The sequence below is a fragment of the Ahaetulla prasina genome, chromosome 9 (assembly GCF_028640845.1).
Source record: "Ahaetulla prasina isolate Xishuangbanna chromosome 9, ASM2864084v1, whole genome shotgun sequence".
Lineage (NCBI taxonomy): Eukaryota > Metazoa > Chordata > Lepidosauria > Squamata > Colubridae > Ahaetulla > Ahaetulla prasina.
In genome coordinates this window covers 7,277,256-7,305,215 of record NC_080547.1, presented here as the reverse complement: position 1 = coordinate 7,305,215, position 27,960 = coordinate 7,277,256, and the positions used below count along the sequence as shown (strand labels likewise).

The following is a 27,960-nucleotide window of genomic DNA, read 5'->3' as shown; positions in this document are numbered from 1 at the left end:
TCTTCTAGTCCAGGGGTCTCCAACCTTGTCAACTTTAAGACTTGTGGACTTCAACTCCCAGAGTACCTCAGCCAGCAAAGCTGGCTGAGGAACTCTGGGAGTTGAAGTCCACAAGTCTTAAAGTTGACAAGGTTGGAGACCCCTGTTCTAGTCCAGACCCCTGCTCAAGCAGGAGACCCTATACCATTTCAGACAAGTGGCTGTTCAGTCTCTTCTTAAAAGCCTCCAGTGATGGAGCGCCCACGATTTCTGGTGGCAAGCTGTTCCACTGGTTAATTGTCCTCACTGGTTAGGAAGTTTCTCCTTAATTCCAGGCGGCTTCCCTCCTTTGCTTGCCTTTCTTCCTATCGTAACGTTTGAGCAGATTTATCCCAACCTTCAATCCTTGAATTTATATCCATTCCCCCCGTTTTCTTTAAAAAAGACGAGAATATTGCTGAGCATGCCCAGAGTGTCTTGGACTTTTTCCACACACGCCGACAAAAGGCATTGTGAAGACTACTAAACGCTGCCAACAAAATGGTTGAAGGATCTCTAGGAGCCTTTCTCTGGGACAAATTCACCCTCAATAGACACAGAGACATAAATAACACCTACACACTGCTCAAAAGAGACAATGGACAAGCCAAAAATGGAACAAAGAGACCCAAACACTTCTCGACCCGCTATCATTCGGCTAGCCAGATGAGCATATTCCAAGACCAGGAGTTCGATCCTGACCAGCTTAAGGTTGACTCAGCCTTCCATCCTTCCGAGGTGGGTAAAATGAGGACCCAGATTGTTGGGGGCAAGAGGCTGACTCTGTAAACCACTTCGAGAGGGCTGTAAAGCACTGTGAAGCGGTATATAAGTCTAAGTGCTATTGCTATTTTCCTTCCTTCCTTCCTTCCTTCCTTCCTTCCTTCCTTCCTTCCTTCCTTCCTTCCTTCCTTCCTTCCTTCCCACTGCCAGGAGTTCGATCTTGACCGGCTCAAGGTTGACTCAGCCTTCCATCCTTCCAAGGTGGGTAAAATGAGGACCCAGATTGTTGGGGGCAAGAGGCTGACTCTGTAAACCGCTTAGAGAAGACTGGAAAGCACTGTGAAGCGGTATATAAGTCTAAATGCTGTTGCTAATGAAGAAGTAAACAATACCCCAATCAAGGAACTGTCAAACAAGCTAACAGTAAAAGGCCAACCAAAGAACCTTCAAGATCACTCCAGCCAACACTGATAGGCAAGCCACTAGAATACATACTGAGAGCAAACCTCACTCCCTTCTAGCACTGATGATGTTACCTAGTTGGGTAATGAAACATCTCCAAGAAAACGACCAAGCTCAGAAAGCACTAAAGATTCCTCCTCCTCCTCCTCCTCCTCCTCCTCCTCCTCCTCCTCCTCCTCCTCCTCCTCCTCCTCCTCCTCCTCCTCCTCCTCCCTGCAAATCCCAGTCCCTTCTAGCACTGATGATGTTACATAGTTGGGTAATTAAATGTCTGCAAGAAAACAACCAAACTCAGAGAGCACCAAAGACCCCACAGTCATCCTCCTCTTCCTCCTTTTCTCTCTTCTCCTTCTCCTCCTCCTCCTCCTCCTCTTCCCTGCAAAGCCCAGTCCCTTCTCGCACTCATGATGTTGCCTAGTTGGGTAATGAAACCTCTATAAGAAAATGATCAAGCTAAGCACCAAGGATGGTGACTCCTCCCCCTCCCCCCTTCCCCCCTCCTCCTCCTCTTCTTCCCTGCAAGCCCCAGTCCCTTCTAGCATTGATAATATTACATAATTGGGTAATGAAACATCTGCCCAAAAAACCCCCCAAAACAAACAAACCCAACCAAACTCAGAGAACACCTAGGATTCTTCCGTTCAACCCTGAGCGACAAATATTCTTTATTCTGGAAATTGGCACCTTAGCTGAATAGGTCTGACGACAGGATACTTCTTTTGCTGTACACTTGGGAGATGGATGAACTGAACTGTCGCAGTTGGGTGATTCGGTGGTTGCAAGACTGAAGGCCCCACCAGAACAAGCGGAAGGTTGATGGGTCCCTGCGAGCGGATGATCAGCAAGCAAGAGCTCATATATTTTGTCCCTGTGGCGCAGGCAGATGATAGACTAGGAAAAGAAAAATCACCAAGACTCAAGAAAAACTAGAAGAAGGAGAAGGCCCTGGGAAAGAAAGATGGACGGAGTCAAAGAAATGATGATGAATGACAATTGGGGGTGGTGAGCATTTCTTCATCCCGTGACTTGGCTCTATGCCCTGGACTAACTAATCTGGTTTGCTTCGCAGCTGGTCCTGGGAAATATTCCCTTTGTTATTGAAATGGCTGCACATGACCCACAACATGGCCGTTTCAAGACAGAACAATAAGACCCTTTCACATCTGTGAGTGAGAAGGAACTTCACTTCTTTAGAGACAGACCCGAAACAGAGAGAGAGAGAGAGTGGAGTTATAGGCTTACCAAGAAAGGCAGTCCAACCTCTTGTATCTGACATAAAATAATCTAGAAGAATGCTTATTAATTAATTCATTTATTTATCTAGTGTATGGTATCTACAGAGGTCATGCAATCACTGATACACAAATTTAGTTTAAAGAAAGTGTTGGCATATATATATATAGCTATATAGTTATATCTAGCTACCCTGTTTCCCTGAAAATAAGACCCAACTTTAAAATAAGCCCTAGCACGGTTTTTCAGGATGCTCGTAATATAAGCCCTATCCCCAAAATAAGCCCCAGTTAAGATGGTCAGCCAGATGGAGGCATTTAGTACCGTATTTCCTCAAAAATAAGATCTAACCAGAAAATAAGCCCTAGTGCATCTTTTGGAACAAAAATTAATATAAGACCCGGTCTTATTTTCGGGTAAACGTAGTCTCTCTCTCTCCCCCCTTTCTCTCATATCTACCTATCTCTATCTATCTATCCATCCATCCATCTATAAGATATGCAGACGATATAGGAGATAATAAATTAAGATAAAACCATGATAAAATCACCGTAATAAGGTAAGGTAAAGGCTCCCCTCGCATATATGTTCTAGTCGTTCCCGACTCTAGGGGGTGGTGCTCATCTCCGTTTCAATGTTGAAGAGCCAGCGCTGTCCGAAGACATCTCCATGGTCATGTGGCCGGCATGACTCAATCGCACAGAACACTGTTACCTTCCCACCAAAGGTGGTCCCTATTTTTCCTACTTGCATTTTTTATGTGCTTTCGAACTGCTAGGTTGGCAGAAGCTGGGACAAGTCATGGGAGCTCACTCTATTACGTGGCACTAGGGATTTGAACCGCTGACCTTTTGATTGACCATAATACAGTGCCATAAAGTCACAATAGGATAGATCTTATAATTTGATATTTAAGGAAGCTAACAGCGCCTACATTTTGATCACGTGATTGGAGATGCGGTAATGGTCATAAGTACAAACACCAGTTATAAGTCCCTTTTACCAGTAACTTTGAGAGTTTGCTAAGTGAATGATCATAAGTCAAGGATTGTCTGCACACAGGTCAGAAAGCCATAGCTTGGACAGAACGTCCTGAAACTGATTTTGGGCCAGCAAAGGAGTGGGGACAAAGCTTAAACACGCTCCCTGAATTTATTCAAGGTATATGAAATAAGGAACGACGCTGGGTTGGAAGAAAGTGAGGGACTTTGTAACGCTGGAGAAAGAAACATCAATAAGCTGTTCTACGCTGGTGACATTATTCTACGAACTGAAAAATGCAAATTGTTTGCAAGATCTGGTAATAAACGTCGAAAGAGCACCGTGGGAAAAAAAAATGGAGCTAACCATCAAATATAAGGAAGGCCTGATTGATGTCAGCAGGTACAGCAACCCTTCTTAGAATTGACAATGACAGTACCAGAGCGTGGAAAGCATCTGCCTTTTAGGATCAAATATCAGGAGCAGCAGTCAAAAGAAAAATGTGCTGCGGAGTATAATGACTACTCTTCATTGGAGAGTAAGACTGAAAGCCTCGAAGAAGATCAGATGTCACCGCCAGCCTCACTCCCTCACTCACTCTCTCTCTCTCTTTCTCTACAAAGATCAGAATTGTGGCCGCGATGATTTTTCCCTAGGATATTTAATGGAGGTGAAAGTTGGGCTTTGGAGAACCGAGATAGATGCCTTTGAACGACTATGGTGGTGGTGGTGAAGACTCCTGAGAATAACATGGACCAGAATGGGACAATTGTGTTGTGGCCCGCCGGCAGCCGGCGGAGCTTGTAGCAGACGTGGACGATGAGGAGGTGGGGGATGAACTTGGGCCCGTCCCAGAGTCTGGGGAAGACTCTGATGGATGCTCTGCATCAGAAGCAGAGAGAGCGCCAAGGACCTCCGACATTTCCCAGCTGCCTTCGGACTTGGGAGATAAGTGGGGAAGAAGAACAGCTGGGGCCTGTTACAGATGCGCACATGTGCAGAGCTCTCAGGAGAGGAGAACAATTGAGTTCCAAGAACCGACTTGGAAAGAAAGGCACACCTGAATGTTGAATGGCCCCTCCCTGGCTGGGAAATAAATAGAAGCTAAAGGCTTCTGTTTGATTTACAGCTTCGTGGCTGGAAGCTCCCAGCCTGGCAATTATCCCAGGACTGATAAGGTCTGTACTTCAGTTAACCCTTGGAAGGATTATTACCTGGACTTTCCTGTGTGGGAATGCTATGAATTCCCAGTAGCTAAATAAAGTGGGGTTTTTTCGGGACAAGGGGTTCCATTTCTTGGTTCCGCTAAGACTGGGTCAGAACAAATTGGTTCAGTGCCCAGCTGACTCACCGCGGGCATTCATCCCTATCTGGCCGTCCACGGACACTTTGGCCACCAATGTGCCCTGTACCTCCCACCGGTGGGTGCGCCAGAAGCGGGGCTAATTCTTCAGCAGGGGGAATCGGCTGTGGAGATTTGTGCCGTGGCGCATCCACCACGACTAGACAACACGGGAGAAACAGCAGGGTAGTACTGGCAGCAGTATAGCATTGGGGCAGAGCCAGCCATGGATGAAGGCCTTGCGGATAGGGGGGGCATGGTTAAGTGCCCGTGGAAAGCCAGGGATGAAGGCCTGCGGTGGGTCAACTGGGCCAGGAAGGCCAGGTTGAAGTGGGCACAATCATGTCCACTTGGTCCCATGGACAATCAAGGGACTGATTTATCAAACGAATCAATTCAGAGTTCCCACTCGTGTTACAAATGGTCAGGGTCAACTTATCGTATTTTGTAGAGATTCAGTTCTACAAAGAAGCACACTATGGTAGGAAGGGTGGAAGGAAACAGAAGAAACGGATGCGCTGTTGGAAGACCCGAAGGAATGGGGAACAGATTCAATTACAGATTCACAGAGTTGGAAGGGACCTGGTAGGTCATCTAGTCCAACCCCCTACCCAAGCAGGAGACCCTACACCATTTCTGACCGATGGCAGTCCAGTCTCTTCTTGAAAGCCTCCAGGGATGAAACTTCCACAACTTCCAAAGGCCACTTCTGCTCCATGGGTTGATGGTTCTCATGGTCAGAAAAATTTCTTCTTATTTCCAGGTTGAATCTCTCCCTTGTTCAGTTTGTATTCGGCCAACATACACAAGAGTAAAATCACCAATTTACAGCATGTACTCATCAATCATAAGAAGGCTAAAGAGTTCTCTGTGTTTATCCCAACTATTGGTAACTAGACACAAACGTTACAGAGCTGATATTATTACAAATTACAATATTTCTAATATTGTACAACAACTATTGCAAGCCTTCTTGTACCACCCAGACAACTCCCTAAACCCCGCATTCCTGAAAGTTGCATTGCATTGGAGACTGGAGGGACGTTTTGCAGTATTTTCAAATTTAGCTCCCTTCCTTCATTTTCAGGCTTGCCTTTTATAACCCAACACTTTGTTTTCCTTCCTTCCGTTCGCTTTGCCTTTCTGTCCCTGAACATACGACACACCGCAATGCTATGATTGAATGTAGTTGGCAGCCGTCCATTTCTCTTCCCCCTCCCGTACAACTTCACGATGTCGGCTTCACCAAGGAACGCGCATTGTGGCCAACCTAATGGGCTTCGTGCTGCCTCTTTGCCCCAGGCCACCTTGGTTTAAGGTGGTGGATTTGGAAGGTCTTCTCTGCCCTCCCCCTGCTAATAATTTGGACAAAACGGATGCACCGCCCTTCCCCAGCCAGGCTCGAGCTGTATCTTCCCCTCTGGCAAGTGTGAAAACAGAGCCTACTAATTGTTTCATTTGCGCTAAAAGAGACGACCTGGTAGTAAATTATAGGGCTAGGTTGTGCTGGCAGCCATGCAGGAGGCCTGCTCAGATGTAGCTAAGTGCTACCTAGCCAGAGCATATCAACACCACTCTCTGAGTTCAAGCCACAGGACGGGGAGGGGGAGGTCTGAGAAGGACCCGTTAGAGCAGACAGCCCCAGCATAAATGTTGTTTTTGACACTGGCGACTGGAAAGGAGGTTTCGAGCTCAGCTCCGAAAGAGATCAAAGAACGAGAATCTCTTCCGGAGCAGCTGGACCAATATTTAGCCTTAAGCAGGGACCAGAAGCTTTGGAAGGCTCCCTACTGGAGATGGAGGATTGTGGGGCGACAAATGCCTCCTCTAAGACAGGAAGGGACGTGGTGGCTCAGTGGCTAAGACGCTGAGCTTGTCAATCAGAAAGGTCGGCAGTTCAGCAGTTTGAATCCCTAGTGCCGCGTAACAGAGTGAGCTCCCGTCCCTTGTCCCAGCTTCTGGCAACCTAGCGGTTCGAAAGCACGTTTAAAAAAAAAAATGCAAGTGGAAAAATAGGGACCATCTTTGGTCTGAAGGTAACAGCGTTCCTTGCGCCTTTGGCATTGAGTCATGCCGGCCACACGACCACGGAGACGTCTTTGAACAAAGCTCTTTGGCTTTGAAACAGAGATGAGTCATTCCCTAGAGCCAGGAACGACTAGCACATATGTGCGAGGAGAACCTTTACTTTTATCCATGAACCAACAGCTATGGTTAAAAGAAGCCATAACTAAGTTCAACAGGTGAACCTAGCTTAGGCGGCTCATTTAAAAACAATAAAACGAATAAAAGAAGAGTTATATAATAAATTAATATAATAGTATCTGTCAGGAAATTGTTATTTGCCTAACTAGTTGGCCAGGCAACATATAAACTAACTATGTATGTTTGTAGAAAGGCATGATATTGCTTTAAGGCTGTGCTGCATCATGCAAGCATCCTGATCGGTTGAGCTCTGTAGCCAATGTATAAAAGGACTACTAAATTATGGCTTGTGGGGAATCTACAGGGACGCTACAGCATTGTAACCTGATGACATGCTGCAACTGTATATTTGAGCTTTATGATTGTTGCTTGATCATGGCTAGTTAGTGATTCCTCAAGATACTGACTGTTGTGAATTGAACTGTGTTTTGCCGAACTGAAAGAAGACCTTGTTTATTGTGCAAATCTACGTTGGTAAGAAGACTTGATATTTGTAACATCCCTGACTGACTGGTTTTATATGCGTATGAACTGGAATTGTTTTTGGACTATGTCTTTTCCTTTTCCCTAAGAGTAAAGGAATATCAAACCCCAGTTTGTCTGCAAGTGACTGTTATTGTATACAACCAGTCGTTTTCATGCGTAGGGTACTCTGCTCAACAGTCCACAACCTTGGTTGTGAACCCAGATTACCCTTAACAGTATCACCACCCCGCTCCCTATCCTGGCGACAGCAACTCACATGAGCCATTGAATGGGCTCCATCCCACTCTGCGTTCCCCAGGCCCACTGGCAGAACCAGGTTTTCAACGCCTTCCGGAAGAGTGTTAAAATGGGACCATTCTAATCTCCGGGCGAATGATGTTCCCAGAGAGAGGGAGACACCACGAAGAAGGCCCTTCTTCTGGGTCCCACCAGGTGTACCTCCCTCAGGGATGGGACCCTCAAATTATCTGAGCAAAGACCAGGGAGAAGAGCTTAGGAATTGGAGCAGGTGGGATTTTGCATTCCCCATCCTCCTGCCCACCCCCATCCCCACATTTGATGTACAAGGTCTCTGCTCATCTCCCCCCACCTCACGTTTGCTTATTGGGATATCCACAGCCAGTTTCTGCCCTTGTGAAAATCGTGGTTTCAAGAACTTCCCCAAGTAAAATAGACACATCCAGGTAGACAAGGCTGCGTTAAAACATTTGCTCCGCCATGCCGGCTTTGAGCATGGAGGAAGTGTTAGAAATACAACTCTCCCATCGCTACTTTTGGAAGCTCGTAACTGTTCAGGATCATGGAGAAAAATCTATCCGTGCGGCTGCTGGAAAAGTCAATGTCGACTCGATGGCACATCATCGGTCATGACTGTTTTTCAGATCTTTCACCGCTCCGTGTGTGGGTTGTCTCTCGGGAATCTCACGGCTGGGTGAGATGTGTATCTCAACGGCCGCGAACGGATCCCCGGTGGGAGCAGAACCTGCAAAGCAAGGAGAGGCGAGTGAGCAACTTGCCTCCCAGGAGAGAACTTACCACACCTTGCAGGTCACCGCTTGATGCTGTAAACGGTCAGATAATACTCCAAGTTGGCAATTATATAGCTCAGCCATCCGTGACCTGGTGCTCTCTCTTCTCCTCAGCCAGGATGCTTATTATCTGGATGAGCAAAGACTCCGCTGTTTGCAGAACCGCCTCTGTAAACAAGAGTGCTCCTGGCGGTTATGGTGTGATGCGAGAAAATTTTGGTGGTCCGCAGAAAAATTATTTGCATTTTTTATATTGCACTAAATCAGGAGTCCTCAAACTTCAGCCCCTGGGCGGGATATGTGTAATGAATGTTTGCTACAGAGAGTCTCCCCTTTCGGGGTCTTTTTGTGTGGGTCGGAAAGAGGCAGAAATTCTGACTTGGGGTCTGCTTCGGCCTCCTGGTGTGGGGCTTTGGGCAAAGGCTGGAGGGAAGTGCTGCTGGTGATGAAGATCCAGAGGACCTTGTTCCAGTGGGACTGCATCATGGCCTGGAACTGGCTGACCATCTCAGCCCGCTGAGCCTCCAGGTGCTGGTACCTGGCCTTGCACTCCCACAGGTCTTCCCTCTGCTTGGAAAGCCTATGCTGCTAGTCCTCAGTGAGGTGCTTCGGCTGAGCCGCCTTCTGGGTCAGATCCAATTTGAACTGATCCAGCTGTTTTTTTTTTATTTTATTTGCATTTATATTCCGCCCTTCTCCGAAGACTCAGGGCGGCTTACATTGTGTCAAGCAATAGTCTTCATCCTATTTGTATATTTATATACAAAGTCAACTTATTGCCCCCAACAATCTGGGTCCTCATTTTACCTACCTTATAAAGGATGGAAGGCTTTGGAAACTCTTTTCTTGTGGTGGCTGCTTAGCTCCAACAACTGCTTCATGTTGGGGCCCTAAGGAGCCTGGGTGGGAAGGCAAGGAGTGGCTGGGAGCGAGTAGAAACCGGCGAGGCGCCCCTCGACATGAATGACATTGAGTTGGCCACACTCCACCTAGTCACATGGCCACCTAGCCACGCTCACCCAGCCGGTCATTAAGGCTGATCATATTAGTGGTCCGCGGGATTTAAAATTATGAATTTAGTGGTCCCTGAGATCCAAAAGGTTGGGGACCCCTGCTCTAGTTCACGTGAAAAAACAGAAGTGGAAAGGGGGCAAATTGAGACCATCGAAATGCCTCCAAGGACAGGCCAATGCTGCCTCTGCTTTCTAAGATAGACAGTGTCCGTTTCTGTTTTCTTGCCACTTGCGGAGCTGGGACCGATGGTGCCCGGCCTTCCTCCCCCCCTGTGGCCTGGTGCATTCACAGCCAGGGTGACATTTAGCCCCCGTAGGTCCCCTGACTGCAGAACAGACTCTTCACTGCCGCAACCGTTGTGTGGGAATGAGGGGGGGCTGCTCTCCCCATGTCTTTCTTTTTCTTGTTCACTGATGCTCTGCGTTTTCTGTTTTTCCTTCCCCCAGTTGATGTCTTTGAACCCAGATGCCTCGAGAGATGCCTTCCAGGCCCTTTGGAACATCAGCACTTACCAGAACATCTCTTCCGGTCAGTTGGGAGTGACAAAGGGGCCGGGTGGAAGAATTAAGTGGAGAAGAAGGGGAAAAAAAATAACGGCGTCTGCAGAAATAGCATAGATCAGAGGGTGTCAAACTCGATTTCATCGAGGGTCGCATCAGGGTTGTGTTTGGCCAGCTTAACATCACTCGTGTCGGGGCGCCTGTGGTGGCCCAAGCGTTCTGCCAGCGGAAACGGGCTCCCGATCTCGGTTTTCGGCTGGGACAGCCTCCTGCAACCCTCTGCCAGCGGAAACAGAGTTCGGAAGGGTCGCGTATGGCCTCCAGGAGTGCAGAGGGAATGGGGATTTTGCAATATCCTTCCCCTGCCACACCCACCAAGCCACGCCCACAGAACCGGTAGGGAAAATGTTTGGATTTCACCCCTGCTTTAGGGTAGGGAGCTGTGGGTAGCAGATTGGACTGGTGGCAGGATAAAGGGCTTCACCTCAATTCATCCTCGTCCCAGATCTAGGTTAACACTTGCAAAAGTTGCTGCCTTTGGCTTTCCGGGAGGGTGGCCCTTGTGGTATATCCACCACCATATTTAAGAGGGGAGACTAGGGCGTAACCTGTCTGCAAGAGGACAGGTGTGTTAGGAACTGAAATGGCCAGGTATGAAAAGGTAAGCTTTTATTGACTACAGATAGTTCAGAGAAGAGCGACTAAGAGAATCAAAGGCCTGGAAACTAAACCATATGAAGAACGGCTGCAGGATTTGGGTCTGGCTAGATTAAAGAAAAGAAGAATTAGGGGTGACTTGATAGTGATATTCCAATCTTTGAGGGGCTGCCACAAAGAAGAGGGGGCTGTGTGTCAAATTATTCTCCAAAGCACCAGAGGGCAGAACAAGGAGCAACGAGTGGAAACTAATCAAGGAGAGAAGCAACCTGGAATTAAGGAGAAACTTCCTAACAGTGAGGACAATTAACCAGTGGAACAGCTTGCCACCAGAATGGGCACTCCATCACTGGAGGTTTTTAAGAAGAATAGAATAGAATAGAACAGAATAGAATATAAAATATGGAATGGAAAATAGAATAGGATAGAATAGAATATAGAATAGAATAGAATACAATAGAATAGAATAGAGGATAGAATAGAATATAGAATAGAATAGAATACAATAGAATAGAATAGAGGATAGAATAGAATAGAACAGAACAGAATAGAATAGAATAGAATAGAAAATATGGAATGGAAAATAGAATAGAATATAGAATAGAATATAGACTAGAATACAATAGAATAGAATAGAGAATAGAATAGAATAGAAATCTTTATTGTCACTTTTAAAGTACACTAATTGGCATGCATTAAAATGAAATTTCATTGCATTCAGCTCTCAGAGGATCACCACCTCCAATGTACACTACATAAAACATGAACAAATACATACAGACATAATTATGCATATACTCACATATATCGTGATCCCTCCAGGCATCCCTGGAGGCTTTTAAGAAGAGACTGGATAATCACTTATCTGAAATAGTAAAGGTTCTCCTGCTTGAGCAGGGGGCTGGACTAGAAGACCTCCAAGGTCTCTTCCAGCTCTATTCTATTCTAGTCCTCATGTTCGTGACCACCCAAAATTGCAACATCACTGAAAAAAGTGACCCGTGACGGCTTTTCGCACACATGATCGGTGCAGCATCCCGAGGGTCACGTGATCAAAATTCAGATGTATGGCAACGGTCTCGTATTTACGACGCTTGCAGTGTTCCCAGCCAGTCATGTGATTTCCCGCCTTTCGCGACCTTTTTTTAAAAAATTATTTGCATTTATATCCCGCCCTTCTCCGAAGACTCAGGGTGGCTTACACTATGTTAGCAATAGTCTTCATTCTATTTGTATATTTATATACAAAGTCAACTTTTATTGCCCCCAACAATCTGGGTCCTCATTTTACCTACCTTATAAAGGATGGAAGGCTGAGTCAACCTTGGGCCTGGTGGGACTAGAACCTGCAGTAATTGCAGGCAGCTGCTGTTAATAACAGACTGCATTAGCAGCCTGAGCCACAGAGACCTTCCGGCAAGCCAAGTCAGTGTGTCGTGTCCCACTCCTCCGCTGACGGCCGGGTCAGGGAAATCCGAATCAGGCGTGCCTCTGCAGCTCTGCCCAAAGTCCTAGCAAAGTCCTCAGAGCAGGCAGGAGACCAGTAAGTGACTTCAGCAAGGTAAGTTTGACTTTTGCCTGACTCAGAGACTGCCAGAAAGTAGCTCCTTTATATAGGCCATGGGGTGTGGCTCCATGACTCAGCACTCCTTAAGGCCTGCCCCTCCCTTCCCTCTGTTGCCTCCGCCTCTCCAATCTTCTGATGCGAGGGTCACTCCAATCAGCTGTTCTTGGGAGTAAACCCTCCTCAGGCTCACCTGCTGTGGAGGAGGGGGAGGGGTCTAGCTGCTCCGTTTGCCTGGGCATGGAGCCAGGGCTGGGGCAGGGAGATGCTCCTTCTTCTGCAGTTTGTGGGGGCATGGAGCCAGGACTTGGGCCGGAAGGCATACATTCCTCAGTGTTGGGGAGCAGGTAAGAAGGCCCCGGCTGCTCTGAGGGCGGGCAAGACACAACACAGTGGAGAAAAACAAGTCAGTGTTTCTAACTTAAGAACCGCAGTGATCCACTTATCAATCGCGGCCAAGAAAAGTCGTAACATGGGGACAAAAAAACCACAACAAAACCCCATGTCTCACTTAGCAGCAGAAATTCGGGGCTCAGCGGTGGTCGTAAGCCGAGGATCGCCTGTATAGCGAAACCCACCAATGTTTTCCTCAGCCGGATCCTCATATTGGGAGCATCTTTTTCCACTTTTCCACTCTTTTTCTAAGGAATCGGCTTATTTTAGCAAGCAACTTATCGGTGTTCTCGACTCTTCTGCTCATTTCAAACTCTGAGGGAGGAACGAGAAAAGGGGGAAGAAAAAAAAACTAAACAGACATCCAAGCAGGCAGAAAAAGTCTGAATCAAAGGAACCGTAATCTTCTCTCGGCTGCCGCTGGATCTTCTTCTCCTTAGCAATTAACTGCCATGCCGCAAAGTGAGAATTAGGATACCAAGTGGGGAAGGAAGCAGGTGGAGCCAAGGAGTTTCTGCATACCTGTTATTTTCAGCACAGAAGAGAGAAAATAAGGAAAGGTTTCCCTGTCTTAAACTGGCAAGGCTCTTCAGCCAAGATTCCTTCCTCCCTCCCTCCCTCCCTCCCTCCCTCCCTCCCTCCCTTCCTTCCTTCCTTCCATTTATGTCTTCAAGCCTATTTTGGCTTCTGGCAAAAGAGTGTCCTGCTTCTTTTCTTGGCAATATATTTCAGGAATGGTTTGCCATTGCTTTATTCCTAAACAGAGATGGATCTGCCCAGCCCCACCCAGCTGGGCTCATGTCTAAGGGCAAGACTATTCCAAAAGTTTAAAAAACTTATATACTGCTTCACAGTGCTCTAAAGCAGGGGTCTCCAACCTTGGTCCCTTTAAGACTTGTGGACTTCAACTCCCAGCTTTGCTGGCTGAGGGACTCTGGGAGTTGAAGTCCACAAGTCTTAAAGGGACCAAGGTTGGAGACCCCTGCTCTAAAGCCCTCTCTAAGCAGTTTAGAGAGTCACCATATTGCCCCCAACAATCTGGATCCTCATTTTACCCACCTCGAAAGGATGGAAGGCTGAGTCGACCTTGAGCCAGTGAGGATCGAACTGCTGGCAGTGGGCAGATTCAGCCTTCAATACTACATTCTAACCACTGCGCCACTATGGCAAGGAGAAAGAAAGGAAGGAAGGAGGGAGGGAGTGATCAATAGCACTTATAATTATATATCACGTCACACTCTCTAAGCAGTTTATAGAGTCAGCCTTTTGCCCCCAACAACCTGGGTCCTCATTTTACCGACCACAAAAGGACGAGAGGCTGAGTCAACTTTGAGCTGGTCAGGATCGAACTCCAGACTGTGGGCAGAGTTTGCCTGCAATACTTGCACTTTGAGCACTGCGCCACCAGGGCTCTTCACATGCAGACCACACAGCAAAGTCTACACTCCGTACATGCTAAAAGTCAGGGGAAGTTTTGCGGGCTATTGCAACAACCATCTTGGCTTTTTTGACCCTACTCTGTGGAGACCCCCCACCCGCCCCGGGACTGCAGAAGCCCTCCCATCCAGGCCAGCCTTAACTGTGCAACAGATGGAACAACCCAACGCTGCTACTTCTGCTAACCACCTCCTCCTTAAATCTTGCTGATCTTTCGCAATAGTTCGAGCCAGACCCAACCATTTCCATTTCTAGAATCTGCAGTAAATGTCTCTCTCTGGATCATTTGCAGGAGTCAATCTGGCTGACAGTTAAATCTGGCTCTCACACTGGTGACCCCTCGTCTTCCTGCACAGCTGAGGGCAGCAGCCCTGCACACATATGCCTGTCTTCTGCCTTTTCTTTCTTTCTTTCTTTCTTTTTTTTTTCTTGGTCCTTCTTCCCTGCCTCTCAGCGTCTGCTATCTGAAGTGGCAGTCTCATTATTTCTAATTGTCAAGCCTGGCCCGAGTTCACGGAATTGCAGGCCTGAAGGAAGAAACGGAGCGAGGCCAGCTCCTTGCACAATCCCTCCTCCGCGCTGAACCTCCCGTGCCAAACTTCCTTTCCGGGAAAAATAGTTTAGGGCTAACTCGAAAATCTTGGAGAACCTCTCGACCAGTTTGAGCGGATTTGTAGATCTCTCCCGATTAAAAATCTGGAACGGCTCCTTGAAGAAAGGAGATAACCAGCGATCTGTAAGACAATTCTCAGTATTTTTGGGTACATGCTGGCTTTGAGATCATGCTGGTAGGAGTTAGGTTCCTGTTCTGTCTCCTTCCCCACTTCGGATCAACGAGCTGGCCTTCAGCCAGTGGATTCACGGCTCTTATCAGTCCTGGCAGAGAAATCGCAGCTGCCTGCCAAAGTTCAAACAAGTGACTCACGGAGCAAGACTTTCAGCTCTTTTTTTGAAACGGTTCAGCTAGCTTTTGCTTCCCGTGGGGTGAGAGCAGTCCCAAAGCTCCTTATATATCCTTTTTTTAAAAAATTTACATTTATATCCCGCCCTTCTCCGGAGACTCAGGGCGGCTTACATTGTGTAAGGCAATAGTCTCATTCTATTTGTATATTTATATACAAAGTCAACTTATTGCCCCCCCAACAATCTGGGTCCTCATTTTACCTACCTTATAAAGGATGGAAGGCTGAGTCAACCTTGGGCCTGGTGGGACTTGAACCTGCAGTAATTGCAAGCAGCTGTGTTTAATAACAGGCTTCTTACAGCCTGAGCCACACCGCGGCTGCCCCACCCTTCCCTTTGATGACGCCACCTCTCTAATCTTCTGAAGTGCGGGTCAATCCAAGCTTGATTATTAATATTATCAGCTGGGTCTGAAGGCGTAGCCTGGGGAAGGGAGGAATCGGGATGACGGCCTCATTACATCCTCCGACTGGCCTGGTTCTGGCTCCTGGAGCCGAGCCAAAGGAATCGGTGCTCCCGAGGTAAGCCTTACCGGCCCTTCCCCCTCACTCTCGGAGTCACTTTCGGGCATGGGGCCAGGTTCGGGGTTTGGAGTCGCAACAGTTCCGATGATGGTTAAAGATACATAACATTGAATGTTTGCTTTTAGACTTGGGCTCCCTTTAGTTTTGAAACTGTCTCAGCAAATGTTTGGCCTTGTTTGAAGAACAGTATACAAAGTCTGTGATGGCAAACCTATGGCACAGAGGGCAAACTGCAGGCACGTGAGCTGTTGGCCCAGCTTGGCTGTACCGTGCCTGCGCGCCTGCGCCTCACACCAGCTAGCTGATTTTCAGGATGCACGTGGGCTGGGCACATGCGGGAGATGCTCAGATATGTGCAGGGGCCAGGGGTCACATGCGCATGCACGGGGGCCAGGGGTCGCAAGTGCATGCATGGGGGCCAGGGGTCGCAAGTGCATGCACGGGGGGTAGGGGCGGAGCACGGAGGTTGTGGTGTGTTCTTTTTTGGGCCCAGGAGGCTACAGGGAGTCCTTCTACACCCAAAATGGGGGTGGGGGTGGGAGGGTTGTGTGCGCATGCGCGGGGGGACATGGGGGGGTCATGCGTGCATGTGCGGTGGAACACATTGCATTATGGGTGCTGGCACACGATGAGAAAAAGGTTAGCCATCACTCATATAAGTGAAATGTACATTATGGCCAATCTATCAATACAAAGAATAACTTTTCTATTTATTCCCCTCCTCCCCAAAGTAGATCTGGAATCGTATTTATAATAAAGATTTTTTCCTCCCTGGCCAAAGGATAATATGTCTTCTTCCATCCCAATTTGCTACGAATTGACAAACGTTCATTTCTGGGAGTATTTTTTTTTAAAAAACAGTTTTGAAATTTTTTGTCCTGTGCTTCCAGCCTAAGAAAACAATATGTGTGTGTGTGTATAGTGGGTAAACATGTCCCTGTTGGTTAATGTGTACAGGAAAATGGGCGCATTCGGGGGAAAATGTGCGCCGTTTTCTGCAGTGTTAAAAAAAATGTCCAATAACTCGCATTGATTGATCCTTGTCCCTCTTGCTTAAATGTCTTGATTTTGTGAATGGCTTTATATCTCTTTGTAGACAGCTATTGATTTTCCTCAGTGGCAGGCTGGCTTTCTTTCCCCAAGCTTTTTAATAAAGTGAATAGAAGTGATGGGAGACGGTAAACTCGGCCTGACATCTCAGGCCAGTGTCCTGGAGGAAGGTAACAGCGGCCAGCACTTCCTTCTTCTCCTTCTCCTCCTCCTCCTCCTCCCCGTCTCCTTTGTCTGCTCTGTTTGCTTGATGTCACCTGTCATCACTCTCACTCAGGGTTGAATGAATCCAAACAGCTTCCACAGTATTGTTGGGAGCTGTTTCCAGAGCCCTTCTCGTTTGAGGAGCCCACGATGGGGATCTGGTGTCCACCTGACATCTGACAGTGAGAACCATCAACCCATGGAACAAAAGTGGCCTTCGGAAGTTGTGGGAGCTTCATCCCTGGAGGCTTTCGAGAAGAGACTGGACTGCCATCTCTCAGAAATGGCGCAGGGTCTCCTGCTTGGGTGGGTGGGGGGGGGTTGGACTAGATGACCCAACCTCCAAGAGTTAACTCTTGGAGAAGAGAAGGAAGGGTGAAACATCAGCCGATGCAGGGATGCTGTTCAGAATGAACTTTTGAAACCAGGGAAATCAACAGTTCCTTGGGCTTCCAGGCTGCTCCCTTGTTGTGATGGCTAACCATTTTGTCATCACGTGCTGCGGGGGGGTGGGGGGGAGATTGCATGCGCACATGCCCACACCTGTAATTCTATGCACACCACCCCTGCTCATGCACACGTGACCCCCCCCCGCCACTTCTCCCACTCCTGGTGCGCGATGACCCAGTAGGCCCGTTTTTCTCTCACAGCTGGCTCCAGAGCCTTTCTAGGAGTCTGGGGAGGGCGAAAACAGCCTTTCCCACGGCCCCCAGAGGTCCTCCAGAGGCTGAAAACGGGCCATTTTCGGCCTCCGGAGGGCCTCCAGGCTGTGTCTGGTGGGGAAGGCTGTTTTTGCCCTCCCCTGACTCCTACAGAGGCCCTGGAGGCTGTGGACAGCAAAAAACGGGTCTTCCGGTCCCACCGGAAGTTGGCAAATGGGCCGTTTTGGGCCTCCAGAGGACCTCCGGGCGGGTGGGGAAGGCCGTTTTTGCCCCCCCGCCACAAGACTTCTAGAGAGGCTTTGGAGCCAGGTGAGAGAGAAAAATGGGCCTTCCCCACCACCCCCAAGGCCCTCCGGAGGCAGGAAACAGCCTGTTTCCTTACGGAGCTGAGCTCGCGTGCCCACTGATATGAACTTCAGGACTCCTAGAACAAAAGCTTGGCTACTGTGACAGTTTGTGGGAATGACCTGGGGAGATGGAGGAAGAGCCACAAACAAGGCAGCTTCCATGTAAAAGATCTTCCAGCCCATGGAAGAAAAAAAAAAGTGGGAAGCATTTGTAAAGGGACCAGCAGTGGGTTTCACATTATGTTACTACCAGTTCGCCCCATGCGTACACGCTCGCTTCGTGCGCGCCTGGTTCACACATACGTTTGCCTTTTGTGCATGCGCCCAGCCTTCCGTGCATGTGCTTTGCTAACAAGTGCACCTTCCGTGCATACGCCTGACCTCAAAAATGTGCCTAAATAGGATGGCATAGAGCTAGGGCGGATGGGTGAGCCCACCTGCAATTTCCACTACCGGTTCGCTTGAACCGGTCCGAACCTGCTGAATACCAACTGGTATTCAGGTGACATCAAGTCCTGCCAGATGTAGCTCTTTAGCAGGTGGTGGAACGCTGGCATTGCTGGGGTATCCTGCTGCCAGTCTAATTTGCAAGTCTCACGAAAGTCTCAGGGTTATTCTCACCTCTTTCTTTAAACCATGTCTATATTCTGCTTTATTCAAGGCAGAACACTTACATGGACAGGAGTGAAAGAAAACGTACAGTGTAAGAAAGACACAAAGAACCAGTGTCTAGAATAACTAAAGGGCAAAAACGTATTTGAATAGGATAAATCTTTTTGTAGAAAATAATCATCTCTGCTTCTTGTGGGGGGGGAAGGTGTCTCCCAGCCAGTGGCCCCCAACTTTTGGGGTTTCAGGAGCCAGTTCCATGGAGAGAGGTTTTGTTCTGTCTCCCCTTGCCTCCGTCCGAGCGATGGCTTAATTAGCAGGCACTATCAGCTCTGGCAGCAAAAGAGCGAGCGTCTGCCAAGTGTCTCTGTTATCTCCCTCGATGCCGATGAGTCACCCAGGAACCAACAGTACTTCAGCTCTTTGTTAAGCAGTTAATTTGCCTGCTACGAAGAGGCACAGCAGCTCTTGCTGCCTTTATATCCTGTGGGCTGTGGCTCCATGACTCAACACTTCCTAGGCCTGCCCCACCCCTGCTTCTGTTGTTCCCGCCTCTGCTGCCTACAAAACCTAGGGCCCAGCCAGGCCTGATTGCCATCAGCTGGGTCTGGAGGCATGGCCTGGGGGGGAAGAGTCAGGGTACGGAGGTCTCGTTATCTCCTCCACCTGGCCTGCCTCTGGCTCCTGGAGCTGAGCCAGGGAAGCTGGTGCTCCAGAGGTAAGTCCTGATGGCCCTTCTCCCTCACTTTCTGAGTCACTTTCTGGCAGGGGTCCCGGCTCGGGGGGCGCAGACACAACAGGTTTTTCTCCATGGACCAGAAGGAGCATGGTTTCGTGTGCTTCCTTTAACCCACAGATGGGGTCCGGTTTCTGGCATGCCATGAACTGGTGTTGGTCTGTGGAACAGAGTGGGGGATGGGTGGGATTGAAAAATTTCAGCAACTGTTTCGCTGCCCGGTTCTTGGGTGAGCGTGGCCATGGGGGCATGGCCTACTCGGTGCCTGCACCATGGCGGGTTGGGGGGGTGTATTTGCCCTCCCCAGGCTCAGGACGTTTTCCTGGAGCCTCCAGGAGGGCAAAAACTGCCTCCCCCAGGCTCTGGAGGTCTCCGGAGGCCAGAAACAGGCCCATTTATGGACTTGTTTTTTTGCCCTCCCAGAGTTTCCCCGTGCTCCGTGCACTTACATGGCATCCAAAATGGGCTGCGTGGAGACTCCCGGGAGGGGAGGGGTCATCCAATCCTTGGAACAACCTGTTTGGCGAACCAAATTAAAATTTAACATCTGGTTCGCTTGAACCGGTCGAAACCGGATGAATCCCACCCCTGGTTGGAGATCCCTGTCCTAAAAGGAACACTGGGAAGGACTCTCAGCTAGTCCACACCCCAAGGATAGGCCAGTTTTCAAATTTTTACCGATGAATATCAACATGATAAACGAGTAAATGCAAAAGGCTTCCTGTGGGCCACGCCTAGCCTGGTCACCAGCAGAATTTAAATAAAAGCCTCCCAGCACAGCTGCAAAGCTGACCCCAGGCTACAGCTGAGCACACAGTTCCTGCTGTCCTGGAGCGAGGAGGGTGGGTGTGTCCGAGCAAGGGAAAGCTGGACAGGAACGGAGAGGCCACGCTGCTCTTTTAGGAGAGGGAAGCGAACATCTGGCGCTAATCAACTCTTGGAAGCCGTTGGAGCAAAGAACAATAAGGGGGTTGAAAGTGAGGAAGCAAGAGAGCTGCCAGGAGGAGGAAGCAAGGAAAGGACTGAGAGGAAAAGGACTTGGACCTAGTCCCGCCCCAGATGATCCTAACTGCTAGGGCAGTCGTGATAGCTAACTTTTTTTTTTTAATTTGCATTTATATCCCGCCCTTCTCCGAAGACTCAGGGGGGCTTACACTATGTCAAGCAATAGTCTTCATCCATTTGTATATTATATACAAAGTCAACTTATTGCCCCCAACAATCTGGGTCCTCATTTTACCTACCTTATAAAGGATGGAAGGCTGAGTCAACCTTGGCCCTGGTGGGACTTGAACCTGCAGTAATTGCAAGCAGCTGCTGTTAATAACAGACTGCATTATTCTGTTGAGCCACCAGAGGCCCTTTTTGCCGTTGTGTGCCAAAAGTGAGGGGAGCACGGGGTGGGGGTCACGCACATGTGTGCCCACTCCCATAATTCAATGCCTCCCCCACACCCCACGCTCCCCCATGCATGTATGCACAACCCCCCCCCAGTTCCCCATTTTGGGACTAGCAGGCCTCCCTGAAGCCTCCGGAGGCTGGAAACGGCCCATTTCCAGACTTCTGGTAAGCATGGTAGGCCCATTTTTTGCCCTTCCCAGGCTCCAGAGGCTTTCTTGGAGCCTGGGGAGGCCACAAACGCCCTCCCAGAGCCTCCGTGTGAGCCCTGTACTTACCTGGCATCCAAAACTGGCCGCATGGAGACTCCTGGGAAGGGAGGGGCGGCGTGGGCGGGGAAAGCTGAAAGCCATAGGTTCACCATCACAGGGCTAGGATTTGAATAGGGAGCTTTGCCAGGAACTCAGACGGGACTTATCCGTCATCACCAATGCTGCCTGTCCCTCATGGAGGAAGCCTAACCCCCAGCACCACCATGTAGCTTGCAGGGTTTAGATCGGGGTGAAATCTACTTTCCTTCCTTACCGGTTTGGAAGTGCACGGATGTGCGTGCGTCACCTGTGCATGCGCACACCCTCTGCGCATGTGCAAAACCTTTCTGCGCATGCACAAAGGGTACAAAACACATTCCTTCCTGGTTAAAACCAGGAAGTAACGACAGCTCGGCGGGTGGGCGGGCAGAGCCTCACATCGCGATTGCTACTGGTTCTCCGAACCACCAGCCAAGATCGCTACCGGTTCGAGTGAACCGGTCTGAACCGGGAACATTTCACCCCTGGTTTAGATCCCCCCCTCAAACGTTTGTTTGGAACCTCCAGGTTCTTCTCATTTCAATCTCTTTTAAAAGCATGCATTGTCTAGCTCAGGGATGTCAGATTCGATATCATTGATGGCCACATCAGGGTTGTGTTTGACCTCGTCGGTGTGGGTGTGTAGGTGTGTGGCCAGGGTAGGCGTGGTCAGCTTGATGTCACTCATGTTGGGGGCACCTGTGGTGGCCAAGTGTTAAGGCAGGACTTCCCTCAGACCCTCCCTCCCTCTCATTATAGCCAACCTCCCTCCCTCCCTCCCTCCCTCCCTCCCTCCCTCCCTTCCTTCCTCCCTCCCTCCCTCCCTTCCTTCCTTGCCCTTTCTTGGATGCTCAAATGCAAAAGGGGAAAACATTTCTTCTTTGGTTTTGTTTTTAGTTTGTTTTGCTAGTCCTCTGCCAGTGAAAATGGAGCCCGAGGGGGCCATGCGTGACTCCCCCAGGCCTCGTTTTTAGCTGCGACGGCCTCCTACATCCCTCTGCCAGTGAAAACGGAGCCCGAGGGCCCCCCACGTTCTATTTTCACTGGCGGAGGGCTGCAGCCAGAAACGGGGCCTGGGAGAGCCATGCATGGTTCTCCCATTTTCCCTGGCAGAGGGCTAGCAAAACAGTACTTTGCTGTTTCCAGGGCAGCCCTGAGGGGCAGATCTAAACACGCTGCAGGCCGGATTTGGCCCACGGGCCTTGAGTTTGACACCTCTGGTCTAGCTTCTGTGCCAGGCAGATTGACAGGCCACCTAGGCATTGGGAATTCGACCACACTCGTGTAGACAAGTTGTGAGTAAAACAGGAGTGCAGATGAACAGGAAGCATCAAACGCTGAAGCTTCCAGTCCCTCTCCATCAGTGTCACATGCTAAGCACTGATCGCCCCGAGCTACATCAATTCTCTTTCCCCTCAATCTCCCTTCCTCCCTTCCTCATACTGATGCTCTAATGGCTAAAACCAGGCCTCCTATCTCCCTATCTGGAAATCAGGATATGCAGCCCTCAGAGCTATCTGGAGTGTGTCCTAGAGGAACAATTGCTTAGTCTCTCATGGTTTAAGCGCCACTCAGATGCAGCGAGCAGGAAACGGGCTGCAGCCTATTGTAACTTCTTCCAGTGAAAACCCCACTAAAAATGATGTCCAATAATAACCCCACTAAGAGACATGTTCTTGAAGAAGGAGGAATGGTTGCAGCAATTGGGTATGTCTTTGTTGTTGTTAGTCGCCAAGTTGTGTCCGACCCATCGCAACCCCATGGACAACATTCCTCCAGGCCTTCCTGTCCTCTACCATCCCCCGGAGTCCATTTAAGCTGACACGGACTGCTTCAGTGACTCCATGCAGCCACCTCGTTCTCTGCCGTCCCCTTCTTCTTTTGCCCTCCATCGTTCCCAGCATTCGGCTCTTCTCCAGGGAGTCCTTCCTTCTCATTAGGTGGCCAAAGTATTTGAGTTTCATCTTCAGGGTCTGGTCTTCCAAAGAGCAGTCAGGGTTGATCTCCTCCAGGACTGACCGGTTGGATCGCCTTGCAATCCAAGGGACTCGCAGTTATCTACTACGTATCTACTCGCACCTATCTACTACTCGTTCCCTCTTCTAGATCCATCTAATAGGAGTTGTCTACTAGGACTCCTAGATCCCTCTCTTGCGGCTGTTGAGCCAGGTTCCCCCAATTCTATACACTTGGTTTTTCTCCCTAGGCATAAAACCTTACTTTTCTCCCTCTTTTGCAACTCATGTGCAGTTGGCACAGAGCTCAGGTTTCAGCCAAAAAAAACAGAGGCCCCACCCCTTGTTTGCTTCCATGTCTAGGATTGGGACAGTGGTGAGATTCAAATAATATAACAACTGGTTTTCTGCCCTAATGACCAGCTGGTTGGGCGTGGCCATGGTGGGCGTGGCCAGGGAGTGTGACAGGCGGAACTCGGCGTCCTGCACCACCACCCCGGGAGCAAAAACGGGCCGTGGGGTGGGGAGCGCCGCCCCCCTGCACTCCATTTTGGGCCATATGAAGAACAGTTGCAGGAACTGAGTATGTCTAGTTGAATGAAAAGAAGGACTAGGAGTGACATGGTAGCAGTCTTCAAATATCTCAGGGGTTGCCACAAAGAAGAGGGAGTCAAGCTATTCTCCAAAGCACCTGAGGGTAGAACAAGAAGCAATGGGGTGGAAACTGATCAAGGAGAGAAGCAACTTAAGAGCTAAGGAGAAATTTCCTGACAGTGAGAACTGGCTTGTGGAACCACTTGTCTCTAGAACTTGGTGGGTGCTCCATCACTGGAGGCTTTTTAAGAAGATACTGGATAACCATGTGTCTGAAATGGTATAGGGTTTCCTGCTTGGGCAGGGGTTGGGCTAGAAGACCTCCAAGGTCCCTTTCAGCTATGTTATTCTGTATTCTATTATTCGAACTTATTCCAGTGAAAAGCCCACTTGTTGTGGCCCGCTGGTGGCCAGCAGAGCTGACAACAGTGAGGGTGTTGGGGACGAACATGGGCTGGGGGCTGGGGAAAGCTCGGACGAGGACTCTTCGTTGGAGGCAGAGAGGGATCTAGACAGCAGCAAGGCAGATGAACAGCTGGAGCCCGTTCCCAGTGTGTGCATGTGCAGAGCTGCTAGAAGACAAGAACAACTGAGAAAGCAGGGTCGACTTGGGAGTAAAGCCACACCTTGGAGATGAATGGCCCCTCCCAAAAAGAGGAGTGAATGTGGAGGGGGCTTTTGCAGGAAACAATGCGATTGATCGTTTCAAGAGTGGAAAGTTCTGTTTGTGACTCTAAGGGACTCTGTGCCAGGTTTTGTCTTACTCTGCGTTTGGAAACGAGTTACCTGGCAGCTTGCCAAGCGAGATAAGATTTGTTGATAAATATTCCTTTGAAAAACTGTCTGGACAAGCCTTGCTGACTGTGAATGAAAGGAATTCACAGTCGTGTAAATAAGAGAGGTTTTGCCAGGACCAAGACTCTGTTTCCTGGTTTTTAAGGAATCCTAGGTCAGAACTAAGGGTGCGGTAGCTCAGTGGCTAAGACGCTGAGCTTGTCGATAAGAAGGTTGGCAGTTCAGCGGTTCAAACCCCTAGTGCCGCGTAAGGGGGTGAGCTCCCGTGACTTGTCCCACCTTCTACCAACCTAGCCATTCGAAAGCAGGTCAAAAATGCAAGTAGAAAAAATAGGGACCCCCTTTGGTGGGAAGGGAACAGCGTTCCGTGCGCATTTGGCGTTGGATCATGCCGGCCACATGACCACGGAGACGTCTTCAGACAGCGCTGGCTCTTCGGCTTTGAAACGGAGATGAGCACCGCCCCCTAGAGTCGGGAACGACTAGCACGTACGTGTGAGAGGAATCTTTTACCTTTAGGTCAGAACACCACTAAAACGGTATCCAATCACCCAGTAACGTGAGGTCGGAGGGACGTGTTCTTGAAGACACAATGAACTCCTGGGCTCCCACGCGACTTCTCCATCCAGGCGAGGACCGTGTGGGCGCCAGTATCCAGGCCCCAGGTTCCTCCAACAGATGGGAAAGTAGACCAGAGACAGAGAGATGCTCTAATGGCTTTCTCAGGGCAGGAAGAGATATTCTTCCCATTTCCTCCTTTGATTTCAGGAAAGTGGCTTGCTTGCCTTTCACCGCAAGAGCTACGAGCGAAGGGGCATGTTTGCCGGATTTCATTTTTCTGCCTCTCATTCTCTGTAGGGTCATCATTCTTGTAGTGGGGTGAAGAGCCCGAGCAATAAACATTTGGAAAGCAACAGCTTTTGCCAGCTGGAGAAAGTATTAGACTCGAGCTCTCCAATCAGCGCAGCCTCCATAAAACCGAAAAAAACCTCGGACAAATTTGCAGCAGGATTTGGGGGAGCAAGTTTAGAATATTCACCCGTTGTATCCAACTTGCAAGTCCAGGCTTCTCTTTCTCCCCAGGGTTAAATTACAGAGGAGAACGCTTTTTCGTGAGCTTTCAGGTTGGTGGTTCATGTCTCTGTAAGAGTGATGCTAGAGGAGAGGGACGCTGGTACCCAAAATGGGCCACCAATAGCACAAATCAAAACAATGCAGGTAGCTTGAAGGGCAGCGAATCAGAATATGAATAGGAATAGAATGGGATAGGAATGGAGTGGAATGGAATTAGAATTAGAATTAGAATAGAATAGAATAACAGAGTTGGAAGGGACCTTGGAGGTCTTCTAGTCCAACCCCCTGCCTATGCAGGAAACCCTACACCACTTCAGACAAACGGTTATCCAACATCTTCTTAAAAACTTCCAGTGTTGGAGCATTCACAACTTCTGGAGGCAAGTTGTTCCACTGATTCATTGTTCTAACTATCAGGAAATTTCTACTTAGTTCTAAGTTGTTTTTCTCCTTGATGAGTTTCCACCCATTGCTTCTTGTTCTACCCTCAGGTGCTTTGGAGAATAGCTTGACTCCCTCTTCTTTGTGGCAGCCCCTGAGATATTGGAACACAACTATCATGTCTCCCCTAGTCCTTATTTTCATTAAACTAGACATACCCAGTTCCTGCAACCGTTCTTCATATGTTTTAGCCTCCAGTCCCCTAATCATCTTTGTTGCTCTTCTCTGCACTCTTTCTAGAGTCTCAGCATCTTTTTTTACATCGTGGCAACCAACATTGGATGCAGTATTGCAAGTGTGGCCTTACCAAGGCATTATAAAGTGGCACTAACACTTCACGTGATCTTGATTCTATCCCTCTGTTTATACAGCCTAGAACTGTGTTGGCTTTTTTGGCAGCTGCTGCACAAGAAAATACAGCCGCACCGTGTTTCTATATGCATAAGGAATATTTGTCAGTAGCATACTTTAGGGGTTTTCTGAGCTTTTTCTCCTATTATTTTTTTACTAAAACACTTCTAAAAAAGTTAGCTAATGAAAGGCAGGCTAGGCATAGAGAGAATCGAGCAAAGCATTAAAAACTTCATGTATAAGAATGGAATGTGGTACTTAAGCACTAACTGTTGTCATGAAAACAAGGGCGTTATACCTGCTCGTTTTCATCCATACAAAACTGAAAAACATGGAGGATCAGGCTGGGTTTGGATATCGTAATTTCCTGCAAAATTAAAACTCAGCCGATTCCAAATCTGCTGCCTTCCAAATGCGTTGGCATTTCAGCTCCTGGCCATTATTGTGAGCCTCTGTGGAAGAAGGTTGCTGATATGTGTGGAAAGGAAACTGGGAATCCATGGAGCACAAACTTTCTAGTGTGCCAAATTCTCTTTCTTCTTCTTCTCCTCCTCTTCCTTCCTTCCTTCCTTCCTTCCTTTTTTCCTTCCTTCCTTCCTTCCTTCCTTCCTTCCTTCCTTCCTTCCTTCCTTTCCTCCCTCCTTTCTTTCTTCCCTCCTTCCTTTTTTCCTTCCCTCTCTCCCTCCTTCCCTCCTTCCTTCCTTCCTTTCTTTTTTCCTCCCTCCCTCCCTCCTTCCTTCCTTCCTTCCTTCCTTCCCTCCCTCTCCCTCTTTCTTTCTTTCTTTCTTTCTTTCTTTCTTTCCTTTCTTTTTCCTTCCTTCCTTCCTTCCTTCCTTCCTTCCTTCCTTCCTCCCTCTCCCTCCTTCTTTCTTTCTTTCTTTCTTTCTTTCTTTCTTTCTTCCTTCCTTCCTTCCTTCCTTCCTTCCTCCCTCCCTCCCTCCTCCTCCCTCCTCCTTCCTTCCTCCCTCCCTTCTCCCTCCCTCCCTCCCTCCCTCCCTCCCTCCCTTCTTTCTTTCTTTCTTTCTTTCTTTCTTTCTTTCTTTCTTTCTTTCTTCCTTCCTTCCTTCCTTCCTTCCTTCCTTCCTTCCTTCCTTCCTTCCTTCCTTCCTTCCTTCCTTCCTTCCTTCCTTTCTTTCTTTCTTTCTTTCTTTCTTTCTTTCTTTCTTTCTTTCTCAACAGCAGAACAAAACCCTGCCTTGTGCATGACTGGTATTTTACAGAAATATCTGAGCGTCGTATTTTTAGAAAAAAATCAAGTGTACTTTGTCTGCCTTCTGGCCGTATGAGTTTTTCACCAACCATTGTGTGGGAATGCTCATAACATGCTCTCAAAATGCCAACTGTGTCCAATGACCCCGAACGGCTTGGGATTCCTGCACTAAACTCTAATGAGAACATGGTGTATTGGCTAATTGGAGCTTAGTCAGTGCATTATTGTTAAAACAAACCATGAGTCAGGGACTGGCACCAGATTTCCCTTCTAGAACAGGGCAGCTGGGTCCTTCGTGAGCTGTTTTCCCATTTGAGAACGTCCTCATTGCTCTGCGAGGGTCAGAGCTTTTGCCATTTTTCATGCTAGATGAAATCTTTGAGTTTGGCATTCTGGCATGAGGTCCGGTGAGTTCTTGGGTGATGTTGGCGAAATCTAATGAGGCAATAATCTCGGGAAAGATTAAATCAGGGGTCTCCAACCTTAGCCGCTTTAAGACTTGTGGACTTCAACTCCCAGAATTCCCCAGCCAGCCATGCCGGCTGGGGAATTCTGGGAATTGAAGTCCACAAGCCTTAAAGTCACCAAGGTTGGAGCCTTTAAGTCGCCAAGGTTGGCAGACCATGTACATACTTCTGAGTGGAAGGCGGTTGGGTGGAATCATACATGAGCCTCGGTGGCGCAGTGGTTAGAATGTAATATTCTGCCCACTGC

At 48.7% G+C, this 27,960-nt stretch overlaps 1 protein-coding gene across 1 annotated transcript in view; it reads left to right on the top strand.

Moving 5' to 3' along the window:
* Window positions 1–27,960, top strand: part of FAM178B (family with sequence similarity 178 member B) — a 291,246-nt gene that overhangs the window by 55,412 nt on the left and 207,874 nt on the right. Inside the window, exon 6 of the mRNA XM_058194648.1 lies at window positions 9,939–10,020. Coding sequence (XP_058050631.1) covers window positions 9,939–10,020 — 82 coding nt within the window. The remainder of the gene's footprint in view (window positions 1–9,938; window positions 10,021–27,960) is intronic.